At 35.1% G+C, this 15,035-nt stretch overlaps 1 protein-coding gene across 1 annotated transcript; it reads left to right on the top strand.

The window, feature by feature from the left end:
* Positions 1–44: 44 nt before the first annotated feature.
* LOC129453309 (complement factor H-like) lies at positions 45–14,063 on the top strand. The gene is made up of 19 exons (XM_073861883.1): positions 45–273; positions 364–496; positions 719–892; positions 997–1,105; positions 1,196–1,272; positions 5,671–5,853; positions 5,942–6,115; positions 8,914–9,099; positions 9,191–9,369; positions 9,464–9,629; positions 9,744–9,920; positions 10,007–10,165; positions 10,918–11,100; positions 11,350–11,529; positions 11,795–11,974; positions 12,453–12,632; positions 12,708–12,893; positions 13,030–13,080; positions 13,893–14,063. Exons 2-18 carry the CDS (start codon positions 427–429, stop codon positions 13,053–13,055), a joined length of 2,589 nt encoding a protein of 862 aa, XP_073717984.1. The 5' UTR covers positions 45–273; positions 364–426; the 3' UTR covers positions 13,056–13,080; positions 13,893–14,063.
* Positions 14,064–15,035: the final 972 nt, after the last annotated feature.

Raw genomic sequence — 15,035 nt, 5'->3', positions numbered from 1 at the left:
TTTTGTTTCCTTAGTTTGTGGTTTCACTGAATGCACCATGAGTCAAATGTTTCCATCTAACACCAAACATTTGAGAAAGTATTTAACTAATAAGGACAGAGAAAAGGACTTCAGTCATTTTGAAACTTGCTCTTTGCTGTTCCTGCATTAGTGTTACGTACATAAAATGTGGACTCTAGAAATTTGATTTACTGTTTCATTAAGGAAACTGATGTCCAAGTGACAAGTGTGAATTGCAGATTAAGATTCAGATAGCCCTATCATCTTTAACAGGTATTATTCTTTGTGCAATATTCGTTGAGTTTTGGTGTAAGAAGGACAGACCTTTTTGGACTTTGGTAAATTATTAACTTCAACCCCAAGCAGGGAGAAGTTTCTGAGAAAAGACCCCAAAAAGCTACAAACATTTGTGAAGAGAGCTCAGAAATGGGGGTTCCTTTAAAGCTCTTCAGTTTCGCTTTTGGGATTTTTTACTTAACCTTTGCACAATGTCAAGGTAAGTTTATTCTTTTTGGCAAATTTCTTTTTATTGTTGTTGTTTTAATAATTGTAGTTGGTTTAATAAAGTCTTTATATTTATTTTATTGACTTTAATAACAATGATACTATTCCTAAAGATACAATGCATATATTATATGCATTTTTATATGAAACGTGTATCTTAAGCCCTTAACAATATCAGAATTTAATGTCTTCACGTGTCGCTTGTGCCTCTCAGATTGTCTTCCAACTGCAAGTGACATTCAATTGGAAGACACAGAACCACTTGACCAACGTTCTTACAATGATGGGGAAACAGTAAAAGTCAATTGCATTACAGGTTTCATCGGCATGTATAAATTTAAGTGTAATAAAGGGATTTGGGAGAGGACACTTGATCGAAAATGCACAAGTAAGACAACTTAAAACAATGACCTCATCAATGATTTCATTGCCATATCAAAATTACTAGAAAAACAACAACATTTTATCATGCAAAGTCAACTTTTTCTGCAGAAAAAAAATGTGGACATCCAGGCGACACACCAAACGGCGATTTTAGTCTTTTAGGAGGGAACACTGAGTTTGTTTTTGGCGCAACTGTGCAATACACTTGCAACAAAGGGTAAATGTAGCTTTCTAAGCTTAACTAGAATTTGTTTTTATTTTTCTCTTTAATTCTTTGATTTTATTTTTGCTGCTCTCTTGGTCACAGGTACGAAATGGCGAGTAGAATAAATAAGCGGACATGCAGAAGCAATGGGTGGGATAATGCTGTTCCTGCTTGTGAGAGTGAGTGTTTTTATCAAACCAACATACTAATATTCTATTTGAACTTATTATTAGGGTACAAGCCCTGAAGGATCAAATACCCGTGTTGTAATGATTAGTTTTCTTATTAGGGGGCAAGGTCCAAAGAGGGGAAGTCCCCTGTTGCAGTTGTTCGTTTTCTTCTGTTCTTGAATCTACAGCAGCCCATAGAACAGTACATGGGAAAGTTATGAAATTTGGCACACAGACAGTCTTAAATGTCTTAAATGTTTTTAAAGCAAATCTAAAAACAGTCTCAAACCCACAATCAGTTAAATGTTTATATTCTCATAACCTTTCTACAATCCACTGTCCTACAAACAATTTTTTTCTCCCTCTGATTCTCATGGCGATTTGCATGCACATTACATTTTACATCATAAAACATCTCCCTGCAATTTTTCATGTTTAGAAACACGTACATTTTCAAACCCTGTTTCTCCAATTTGCAAAAGTTTTTACAGAGACATCAAAAAGATATGGAATTTGTGATGACTGATTAAATGTACAAATCAATGAATTATACAGCAAGCAAGTCAAAATGGATATGAGGTTGTAACACAAAACTATGCATTGACATGAAACATGGTGTATAAGATATATTTGTATCTCAATGGTACATATTGGTACCAAATTTATTAATATCTGTACCTAATGGTACATAAACAACCTTTTTTACCAATTTTTTTTATTAGTGCACTTACTGATCCAGAGATATGGAAAGGGTTATTTTTCTCATAATGTTTCCAAACCTGTTATAGTTACTGTAACCTCACTTTCTGTCCACCATTTTGAATTTCATTGGAACTCCTCCTATTTGCACAACATAAGGTATGTGGTATAAAGAAACACTCCCAACAAAAAGTTTTGAAATTTGTGTCGATTGAAAATCGTTCCTCTTCATCACACCAAAGATTTCAATGATATGAAAGTTTGCTTTTGTCATTGTGATCACATCCTGATTGCTTCATAACAATTTGGCAACAGCCCCACCTATTTTATTACTGTACAACTAAAATTGTTTAGTTGTATAACTACTGTTAAAAAGTTGTAAAACTGTTTAACCTTTCAAGCTACATTCGGCAAATTTTGCACAGATGTAGACGGATGCAACATGTTAAAACATGTTAGCATCTTGCTAAAATATGACAGAATCTTATGGGTAGTACTTCATTTTCAGTACGTGTAATTACCTTGTACATATATGGTAAATATGTTGTACTTGCAGATAAATGTGTGGTACTTACTTTTGAGTATCTACATACAACACTTACCAGTAGTACATTCTTGGTAGTTATTATTTAATTCTCGATAAGTAATGGGTAATACCAGATATAGGTATACTGTAACTAATAAGAAACACTACTGTACTTACAAATGAATATACAATTTAAATATTTAGTACTTACATGTAAGTGTGGGTTAAAGGCGGAGTCCACGATGTTTGAAAGCCAATGTTGATATTTGAAATCACCTAAACAAACACGCCCCTACCCCAATAGAATCTGGACCTTCTTTTGATAGACCCACCCCACACATACAACCCAGTCTCACCCCATGTCGTCAATATTTGATTGAATATATTTGATTGAATAGTATTGAAGTCCCCAGTTCGTCAAAAAATGACGCGAAAGGTATACCCTCCGCGTCACATATTGACGAATGGTCAAGTGTCGTCAAATATTGACGACATGGGGTGAGACTGTGTTAACACATACGCAACCCGGCAAGGATGTTGGTTAGTAGACACGCTCCTTACTGCTGATTGGCAGTATGTTTTGGTAGTCGGCCCGTCTCCTTTTCCAATGCGTTTTTCAAACATCGTGGACTCCGCCTTTAATGACAGGTACTTATAGTGTACATATGATAACTAATACCTAACAAACACTACTGTACTTACACATTTTATGTACATGGTAAATGTGAAGTACATACAGACCAGTGAACATTAATGATGAGCACATATAGTGTATGTATACTGAACTAACCAGAAACATTACTGTACTTACAAATTCTATATACATGGTAAGTGTGTAGTACTTACAGGTCAGTGCAAGTAAATGAAAGGTACTAATAGTGTACGTATATATTAACTAATAAAAACATTACTGATGTGCCATTTTTGTACTCAATGGGCCCTATCATACACCTGGCGCAATGCGGCGCAATGCACCTGGTGTATTTAATGAGCGCGTTCGAAATATGCACCTATAAATGGGACGACAACGCGGGATTCCTTATCACACACATGGATGCGCAGCAGCACAAAAAGCTTTTAAATATGAAAAATTAAAGGATTAAAAATAAGATTATTATTGAGTCTCTTGGACATAAATGAGGAACGATTATGACGTTAGAAGGCGTAAAGAGCTTCACCTGTAGCCTGGTAGGTAAATAAATCCCTTGCTTTAAACAAATACATATTTTTTAAAATGTTTTTAAATGCTTTCCCACGGATTTTGTGTATGATGATTTTGTACTTGTGGATATGGTGAGATAAGAAAATTTAAATGTTAAAAGTAATGCTTAAAAAAAACAGGGCACTGTCCGAGTGCTGAAACGGCTCTCGGCACGTTTGTAAATTCTTTATCTCTTGTTTGTATTTTTTAGAGTACAAACCTTTTCTTGCATATTTGCAAATTATTTTATGAGGTTACAATGATTATGTAGGATATTATGTAGGACATTTACAGCAATTAAAAGCCTGCTATTTTTACTTCCATGACTAAAAGAAAACAGCTTTTAAAGGTTTTAATTAAAAAAATAACAATTTCAATACAAGTGAAAACAACACAATTATTTAGCATTAATCTTAAACTGGTGGTCTTCTTTCTCCGCTTAGTTTTTCCGTTTACAAAGTCCGTCATCTAAATAGGGATTAGACATAGCGCCAGCACAACTGGCTTTTAAAGGGGATGAGAGAAAAGAGTCTCATTGGTTTATTGGACGTTACGCCCAAAACTCATTACAAGAATAGGAACAACCCTTTTCGACCCTGCGCTCGGCGCACAAACAATTTTTTCGGTTATTAAATTAGCAAAAGTGGAATCGGACACGCCCATTTAGACTATGTACTTTAGAGAGGCTTAGATCGTTAAAATAGGGCCCAATATCTTTGTCCTTTATTGTACTCTTTAAACCCAAACATTAAATACCGTACGCATTACCAACTCTGTACATTCATTAGTATGTCCATAGTAAGTGCATGGAAACAGGACTGTAAAATAAAGTTTTGCCCTTTACATAGTTATTACACAACACCTACCACTTAAGTTATAGTATAGTATATATATGCCACTGTGAGGCAACCCCGACTATTAAATACTGTACACATTACCTACTGGGTACATTCACTAGTAGGTCCATAGTAACTGCATGGAAACAGGACTGTAAAAAAACGTGCTGCACATTACACAGTTATTACATTCAGTAGGACCTACCACCTAAGATATAGCATAGTATACATATGCCATTGTGAGTTATATTAACTAGTAAAACAATAAAATATGATGCATTGTTGTCTCTAACTTATATTGTACATTCATTTGTACAGTAGTGTTTCTTGTTAGTTACAGTATACATACACTATAAGTATGTATCTGGTATTACCCAGTACTTATCTAGAGTTACATAATAACTACCAAGTATGTACCCCTGGTAAGTACAGTAATGATACCATTTAATTACCATGTAGATACTCAAAAGTAAGTACCAAATTTTGTCTGTTAGTACAACATATTTACATATATGTAAAAGAGTAGTACATGTACTGTAAAATAAAGTGCAACCATCATGGGTCTTTTGTATATTGTCTTTTGGACTATCAAACTGTTAAATGTAAGCTTCTTTATTTCAGGTAAGACTTGGAAAAAGCCAACATTAAATCTGTATATACCTACATGATAATCTCTCTCTCTCTCTCTCTCTCTCTCTCTCTCTCTCTCTCTCTCGACAGAAATGCAATACAATATACATAATTATGTTTTCAGTGGTGTTTAAAGACCTTACATAATGAACTGTTATGTTTTTATATTACCTTAGAATGACCCATTACCGTCGGTAAGTCGCCATTTTTTGTCCACCACATGTTTTTTTACAGTAGCCCTAGATGGACAAACTGCTCAGAGCGAATTTCGTCACTACGTTGTTTCTGATGGTGACAATGGTGTCCTTTTACAGCTCTTTGTGCTTGAAAGGGGAGGTGAACAGTGGGCTTTTTGCAATTTGCAACCTTACCACTAGATGCCGCTAGAATCTACACACAGCACATTTAATGAAGCATTTTAATCTTCCAGTGCTTTGTCAAGAGAGTGCCATCTACAGGTTTGATGTATTTGTACACAGAAACCAATAATAAATTAGTCCCCAATTACTTTCTAGTGGTGAAATGCCTCCCAATTCACACAGAAGAGGATGTGATTGCAACGGGCAACACGGAAGAAGGAAGTTATGGTGATGTAATTCAGTTTGACTGCAAGTCTCCTGAAAAAAGTATAGATGGAAGTAGTGACATTTACTGCAAGGAGACTGGCGAGTGGAGTGCACCTGTTCCAAAGTGTAAAGGTTAATCACTTAGATAGTATCCTCACCCAGCCATGACATTATTTTATGCTTTATTCAAAGTAATGATGGATTTTTCCATTTTATTCAGAGATATCATGCAAACCGCCTAACATACAACATGGGACTATTACGCAGAGGAAAGAGTACAAGAAAGATGACACATTACAATATAAATGTGATACAGGATATAAACCCAGACAAGGAACTCCTAAGTGCACTAAACATGGATGGACTCTGGAGGCAGAATGTGAAGATATTACTTCACTGTTATTAAAGCTCACGTAACACACGCTGTTTCTGCATTTCTGATATTAATCTGGAGTACCTATAGAGTAGTATGACATCCTTTATATCTCTGAAGAGTCTTTAGTTTAATCAGATTTATAAAATAAAGATTAGCTTTACCGAATCTTTCCGATAACATACGAAAAAATGAAGAAGGAGGAGTTATAACACGGGAGGAGCGAGTACGAGTCATGCAACACTATACAACACTGTTTTAACTTATGATTCACTACATGTTCGTGTCATTTATATAATATACACGCGCCTATTTCCAACATAAGACAGAAGTCTTACTTACCACGTGTAACTCGTCATGACCCGGTTCTGAAAATCCACCGCATCAAACACACACGCAAAACTCCGCTGCTAATCCGGATAATAAACTATATCCATTGTTTCCATAAGGCTGGATGTCTTCTCCTTACATCCAAATACACACTTCTTGTTGTGCCATTGTTGACTTTTGAAATTAAACAAAGCTGAGTGGCGTAATAAGCTGTTAGCAAGCTCTAGCGTCTCCCGCTGACTGACGGCTGGGCGGGGTTTTCCGGGGGAAGTTTTCCGGCGGAAGCCCATATAAAGAAGTGATACGTATCGAAAACCCCTGAAACGTCAGTTAGAACCGTAATCGAAAAAAACTAGCCGAAACTTGTACGAACCCTGGCGAAGTGCATTCGGCACAGAAATACTCTGGAACACGCCCAACTGCATTTTTGACACTTTGCCTACGTTTAGCACGAGGAAACAACTCTATAACTGTGTTAATAAGTCAGAATGCTTGAAATACCATTAAACCCCCCCTTTAAGAATAATACAGAAAACAGTGTAATGAGCGTGAAACCGGTTAGATTCAAATGCTGGTTTTATTGAAGAGTAATCCACAAAACAGGCAAGGGTCATACACAAGGCAAACATCAACATCAAAGGCAATCCAAAATCAGTAGTCAAATATCCAGGCGTGGGTCAGGGCAGGCAGAAAACAATCATAGAATAATAATCAGGCACAGTTCAAAACACAAGGCAGAACAGAATGACAGGATGAAACGCTCAGAACTGTAGACTAGGCTAACAAGACTTCGCTCTGTGTGGTGGGGAACTGGTAGTGCATGGGATGATGGATAATGTTGTCCGGATAGTGACAGATGAGAAAACCCACTAAAGGCCAGCAGAGGGAGCCAATCTGGCTCTCATAAAGGTTGCAGCAGGGGCGTAGGCAGAAATTGTATTTTGGGCGGGCCAGGGCAAAAGTGAGTGGGCCAATAGTTTATCCTAGAATAAAATGACTTAAATAATAATTAAACCTTAGAGTAGAAAAAAGAATAGACAATCTGCAAAAACAGTGACATCTTTCCTTTGCAAAAACAGTGACATCTTTCCTTTGCAAAAACAGTGACATTATTTCCTTCCGAAGGCAATAATAAAACACTGTCTAAACATGTTCAACCAACACATAGCTCAATAAAGGCTGGACAAACCAAGCCAGGCAGTCTTATTTAGCCTAGTCAGTACTGCAAAAACAGTTCACCTGAAATAAAGTAGGCTAAAAGTAACAGGAAACTGAAATAATGAAAACTCTCAGCAGAGCACGGTTTGAAATAAATAACAACACACTGCCTAATTTATATTAAATCAACCATATACAGTGCCATCAGCCTGGTGGAAATTAAGCTTTTGTGCCAAAAAATAGCAACTCGTTTAAATTAAACAATGTAACTTAACCTATAAGGCATACATCTATACACAACACACCACTTAGTTAAATCACTTCCCGAGCAAAAATTAAGGAAATTAGTTAAACAACAGGCTTACCTTTGTTGTTTTCTTTCTACAAAACAAGACGCAAACGCCTGGGTTTAATGTTGAAAACAGAAATGATCTCATTATACTCCAAAGAGTCACAGAGTTATTTTCCAAAAAACAAAAGGCACAGGTTTTTGAGACGAGTAGTACTCGTGGATTCAAATTGGGTTGTACGTGGTTCCAGTAGGGCCGTTAGATCGGCGGGTCAACCTGTGTCAGTCTGACCGGGAGAGCGCACTGGAACTGCCGCCAGGGAGCAAGCGGCAACCGGCGCCACCAGCGCGCCTGACTAGCCGCCTTGTGGGTTGATGAGTCTGAAGAACTGAGCTGGTAGGACTCGGCAGATGGAGGCAGTGGCGTATCGTCTTCCTCAACTCTTGCTTTTTTAAATAACACATTAAAGAAACTTTAGCCATTATTGTGGCAATTTTAATATTAGCTAAAAAAGCAGTTAGCAAAGTTAGCTGGCTGGCTGCCAGAGCCCGTCGCTCCCCACAGAGTCTACCTGCCAGAACCCCTAGCAACCAATTACCTTCCTACAACTTGCTTTAACAACTCCATTTTATTTAGAAAGCAAATTATACACACACCGGTCAACAATATATTATATTAATATATTTTCTTAAATACATTTGAATAATAAAAATAAACAAAAAATTTATTTTGATTAAACTTGCCTGGGCGGGCCAGGGACTTATGTGGGCGGGCCAGTGCCGCCCTGGCCCATTACTGGCTACGCCCCTGGGTTGCAGTAACTGCAATTAATTTTTTTCAGAATCGGTGTAGAGTAAGGTTTTGAACATGAACATGTTTTTCAACATATTTTAGAGCAACTGATGAAATAAGCTCACACAACTTTCACACGCTTGTAAAAATGTAACTCAATACCAGGTGTAACTAGTGCCAGAGATCATTTGTTTTGACTCTTTAAATATTTTTACTAGATTATTATTATCTTTTCAACAGATATTACTTGTGAACTTAAGGAAACCAAATTTGGAATAGAAAGAATCGAGCCAGAGGGAAAAAATTTTTTTAGAGTTGGAGAAACTGTGCACATCACCTGCTCTGAAACATACAGGATCTTTTTTACAAAAGAAACCGTCAAATCATTTAAATGCGAACATGAAGGGGAATGGGATAAAACACCTGTTTGTGAAGGTAAGCATACAGAAACAATTCTGAATTTGTGCCTCAACTCTGCATTTGTACATCATTATATGTTCATTAATCGTTGAATATCTTCTTTCAGAGATTACATGTGAAGTGCCACGTGACAATCGTCTTTATCGTGCGTGGTCTTATTTTTCTGGAAATATGAGATTGGATGTAAGAAAATCTTACAAATGTTTGTCTGGTTATCGTCAAGTGGCAAGGGAGGCCACATGTACAAAAGATGGTTGGAAACCTGATCCACTGTGTGATGACATTGAATTTATATCAAGTGTTACAATCTGTGCTATTAATATATCATATTATTTGAATTCTAATAATTATTATGATGAATGTTTGTTTTTCAGACATTAAGTGTGAAGAACCAAATATCCCATATGCTAAGTTTGAAAAACAAACTAAAACTCGCTACGAAGTTGATTCACGAATAGTGTATCATTGTCATACTGAACCTCAGCGGCGCATAGAAATCATTTGTAATTACCAGGGCGTATGGACAAACATACAGCCCTGTACTGGCAAGTGACAGCTTGTTGACATTTCATGCTATTAAGAACCTTTTTACCATCACATATCATCACATAACTCATAAACAATTAAAATGAAATGATTATGAAATTCTTTCCTCACAGAAAAGAAAGAATCTTGCACTACACCACCTGTGAAAAATGGATACATATACAGAGACAGCTCCAATGAGGAAATGGTCTATTATTCATGCAATCTGGGTTATAAACCATACTTTGGGAACTGGTGGGGAGCAGCAACGTGCACCAACGGGACCTGGAAAGATGAGCCACGATGCATCAGTGAATGTGTTTTCTAATCAGATTTCCACAGTATGGTGTGAATGTGAATGTGTATGAAAATGTGTATGTTGGGTCTCTCAATACAGGGGTGGATGAATGTGGTGTTTGGCCCAGCATTCAACATGGACAGCTAAACAATCACCCTGAACAATCTGCTTTAGAACTTAAATGTGATTTAGGGTTTAAACCATCACACACAGTGATCAGATGCATCAACGGTACATGGGAGACAGCAACTTGTGAATGTGAGTCGTTTTACTTTCATAAAGTTAGGATAGTAAAAGAGGAAAAGAAATATTAACACGAAGTAGCATCTCAAAGGTCATCGGTGTCAGTTCTAATTTTAGGACTCCTAGTTTTTTGCTTTAAGAGTATTTCACAATGCGTTTTAGCTAAAAAAATAAAGGCTCCTAAATCTATTGAAAGTTAGGGGTGGTCAAGAGAACTCCTAAGTCACAAACCAAATTCTGAAATAGCTGTTGCCTTCTTTTTATGTACAATTTGGGCAAGAGGTAACAGCTGTTCTTGTATCCAGTTTTCTTTTATGTTTGCATATCTTAATATCATCCATGACTATGCTTGTCTGTTAATTAAAATTTTACTTATACACTAAATGACACTACACTGTTTTCCAAAAAGACATTAAAGAAATTATCATTGTAAGGTTATTTTTTGGCTGGTTCTGATGGTATCGCTGTGTTCCTTAGTAAAAGGTTTTAGGAGAAAACTCTTAGTGGTAAGATCAAATGTTTTGTGAATATAGGCCCAGACGTTTATACTGCAAGGAATGTTGTCACTGAAAGTATTTTGAAACTGGTTGCGCAGTTCTGAGTGTTCCTACTGCTGTCATTCAGTATTAACATATCATGATATATACTAGAAGAAAATATTGTATATAAATTGCACATGTATATAACACATCATGCTAACAGCATGTTATTTAAATCATTAAGACCCCAACTCAAATAAAAATGCAGAGTTGCTGTTTTTCTTTCAGTGGACAAGCAGAGTTGTGTCAGTCCCTCTAAAGTTAATAATGCACTCATCATCTCTAAACCTCTGACATTTTATTCATCTGGATCCTATGTCAATTACAAATGTCGAACAAATTTCACAATGAATGGAAATAATAAAGTTGAATGCCGCAATGCAACGTGGGAGAAAGCACCCACATGTGAAGGTGAGTTTTCATTGCTGGTTTATAAAGAACTTTTTAGGTAGAAAGTGCTTGGAAATCAGATGGAAATATTTTATATGAAGATACAGCAAAATCCAATTGAGGAAGCATTTATTTATCCTTTCTCCTTCACCAATAGCTTTTTACAATCAAGATGTAGCCACTGCTTATATATTTAACATAACAAACAAAATGCTTGTGTTTTTATTGTAGTTCACCTAATCCTCTTTTATTTTTTCCATGGTTTGGTAGCTTTCTGTTTAAAGCCTCTTCGTACAGTGAACAATGCTATACTGATTGATCAAATCCCAGGTGAGAGGAAATATTCACATGGAGACACAGCAAGCTATAAGTGTGTTGAAAATTATGAATCTAACAAAAAAACTATTGCTGAGTGTGATGCACGAACCTGGATTTACCCACAATGCATTAGTGAGTCAAATTCACAAAAACCTTTTTCATAAATTTAATTTTTTTATAATGTATAAATTAATGCATAACACATAGAGTTTTTGTTATTTTAGAAGTAAATATTTTAGTCTTTTTTAACACAGATTTGTGGCCCAGTCTATGAAAACTCAGCTCAAGTCATTTTTGTAATTTGCTATTTTCAATATAAAATCATCCTATATAATGTAAAAAAAATCTGTGAAATATAACATTGATTCAATTCTTCAATTCTGCATTTTCATTACAGAAAAAGCTCAGTGTACCAAACCAACAATAAACTTGCAGTTTGTGACCCTGTTAGATGAGAAAAATTCATTCAACAACTTTGATGTTTTGAGATATACGTGTAATAAACCGTATGATAAAATACCAAACGGAGGTTTGATTTGTAAAGAAGGAAAATGGAACGGCACGTTTGACTGCACAAGTGAGTTCCCACAAAATGTTAAAAATAATAATGTTTAGATATGATATATGGTGTATATGAAGAGTTTCGTTGTAAAACGAGATAACCACCGTTTTTTTAATTGTTCAGAAATCTCGTTTTTTGGTTGTGCATTCCTATTAATTTCAATGCAACTGCAGTTGGTTTGTTTTGATTTAAACCTTCATAACTTAAAAAATACAGCTAAGTAGCACCATAAAACAAAAGAATAACATGATAACATAATAATAAACATGTTTTGACAAAAATGTTAAAAAATGGATTTATCTCGTTTTGCAACGAAACTCTTCATATATAGTTCTCTGGGATCTTATTTAACATTTATATTAAAGTAAAATATTAAAATTCAGTTAACAAATCAGCATAATGGTAAAATTAAGCTTAACGATTTTATTCATAAACTGTAGACAATTGTTTAAAATGGACATACATGTGTTTGATAGTGTTATATGGTGTTTAGGCAGCATTTGTCCTCCACCACCTATAATTGAAAATGGAGACTTTTACTATGAGCAGAAGACAGGTCAAGTTACCACATTGGTACAGTACACTTGCAAGTCTTATTTTGTTCTGGACAAACCAGACACTTACAGGTGTCAGAATGGGGTATGGGAATGGGACACCCCTCCAAAATGTCTGAGTAAGTCATCTGTTTACAAATTATTCTGAATCTCATTATGAAGTTTAACACTATGTGTCTTTGTCTCTCTCACAGAGCCTTGCAAAATAACACCTGACATTTACAGGGAGTACAATATAAAACCTGTCCTTGATAAATACATAAGGCACAGTGCTAAAGGTTATGTTTATTGTAAAGATGGATGGAATGTTGGAGGTACTTTGAGATACTCATATTCAATTGCATGGTGCACTGATGGGGAGCTAAAAATTGAAAATAAATGTGAGTACAGTATAATCTCCTCACATGAGTTTAAAACAGTTAATATTTTATCCATCTGATCAAATTTAAATCTTTTACTGTTTTAAACATTTGGAAATGTTGTTTCTATTGTAATGTGTTTCATTCTTTTATTTAGGTACAGTAGAAAACACGTTTGGATAAAATAAACCAAAGAGGAAACACTGAGGTAATGCATCTTTGAAAGTTCATTGTGAATTTTAGAGAAAGTTGTAATGTTTCATTATTTAATGTAATGAAAGCAACACTGATCCGATTTTATTGGATGTAAGAACTAAAAGTGTAATGAAATTATCTTTTAAATTTGATGACGTTTTAATGACGTTAAATGCAATCTATAACTAAAATTTTGATTTGAGATGTTGAGATGTTTGATATGATTTAGCAGGAAACCTCAGTTTCGCATAATTTGCCTTAAATGTGTGTAGGCTTGAGCAGGGCACAAACTAACACAGGGTTAATTGGAACACAGCTATTTTACATAGTTACACAGGGCCAAGCAATTTGTGCTTTTGGTCTTTTTCTTTCACTGTCTGAAGACAATCTTCTGCACATTTGTCAAATATGAGTTTGAGTTTTTGGTGGCATGAAAGTAAATTTCTTCATTATAAATGTTTTCTTATGATTTCTGAGTACTTTTAGATAACTAATAAACTGAAATATGTCCATAACTCCTAGTAACTGATAGCTAGGACTGTTGCTTGTGTACAAATATTGAATATTACTAATATCACTAACTCTCCGAATACTTTTTGAATGATTGCACACTTAAACAAAATGCATTAGGTTGTGCCCCACTGTCTCCTCTTTATGTAAATTGAAGAAACCTGCAATTTTATGTTTCAAACATGAGAGATGGCAATAAAGAGGCAAACGTTTCAGACTAGTTCCAGTGACTTTAAACATTTCCTCAGTGTCAGTATTTATCTCTATTAAGATGTTATGATATTTTTATGATGTATGATTATCTCCTGTGTTCAGACCTAAAGATCTGTGATGTATTCAGAGCATGAAGATGGACAGACACACAAACATTTATGACCAACGTTGCTTCAGTCTACAAGCTTATAAAACAGTGAAATGATTTAATACCATGTTTCTGAAATTCATGCTAATATGTTCTTGCTTCAGAATAAAGCTTTACTACTTCAACCACCTTCTTCCATTTTATTTACACTAAAAATGCTAAAAAAAATTGGTTTCAGAGCTTTATTTTCATAGCTGCATTATGATCATTTTACCTATTAATTAAACTTCTATAAGCAAATGACACACATTATATTATTAAATCCAAGAGAGCAAAAATATTTATTTATTTATTTCATTTTCAAGTTCGGTATTTTACACTTAAAGTCCTGTTTTCAGATTGTTTATGATGAAATAGAAGGGTTTTGACTGAAATTTGCTGGCCCGAGAATTTTCGGAGGTTTCTCGTATCTCCCACCTCTATAATGGCTAAATAGGTGCACACCCATACAGAAATGTAATATATGTCGATATATGTAAATTACATGTCAGTGCCCATGTATGTCTGCTGCATATATGAGAATATATGCAAAATTCATATATGTTAAATACATAGACATATATGAAAAATATATTTCAAAATATAGCAAACATGGCCGTTTTCATGTAAGTGCCATATATTTTCCCATATATGGACATACATATGAAATATATGTAAGACACATATATGTATACATGCATATATGTACTTATTTCCATAGTACATACTTTCACTTATATTAGGGATACAAATATGCTTCTAATATGATGACACCATGTACTTTCACTTATATTAGGGATACAAACATGCTTCTAATATGATGACACCATGTACTTTCACTTATATTAATGGCACAACTATGTTTTTTATACAGCCTGCACATATATTTGTACTCATTCTATAGAACACACAATTCCAAGTCTTTTTAAATACAAACTTTACTGCATTTTTTTTCAGCACAGACTTGACAGGTACAAACAAGTACAAACTTTTCAAATAAAAACTTTAACTTCATTTTGTGAGGACTGAAGTACGAATGAACCCAAATGCAAACGATGTCAGGGGAAAAACAGAAAACACTTTATTGACAAAACAAAAACCCACGAGGGGGTACACAA

The sequence above is a fragment of the Misgurnus anguillicaudatus genome, chromosome 23 (assembly GCF_027580225.2).
Source record: "Misgurnus anguillicaudatus chromosome 23, ASM2758022v2, whole genome shotgun sequence".
NCBI lineage: Eukaryota > Metazoa > Chordata > Actinopteri > Cypriniformes > Cobitidae > Misgurnus > Misgurnus anguillicaudatus.
The sequence above is the reverse complement of the archived record's forward strand: the minus strand, read 5'-3'. Positions and strand labels throughout refer to the sequence as shown.

What these genes read in the sequence shown, in the direction of transcription:
- LOC129453309 (XM_073861883.1), top strand. Translation starts at nt 427, where the DNA reads ATGGGGGTTCCTTTAAAGCTCTTCAGTTTCGCTTTTGGGATTTTTTAC. An exon ending in ACCTGTTCCAAAGTGTAAAG is followed by an intron (nt 5,854 to 5,941) that starts GTTAATCACTTA and finishes CATTTTATTCAG; the next exon opens with AGATATCATGCAAACCGCCT. An exon ending in AGAATGTGAAGATATTACTT is followed by an intron (nt 6,116 to 8,913) that starts CACTGTTATTAA and finishes CAGATATTACTT; the next exon opens with GTGAACTTAAGGAAACCAAA.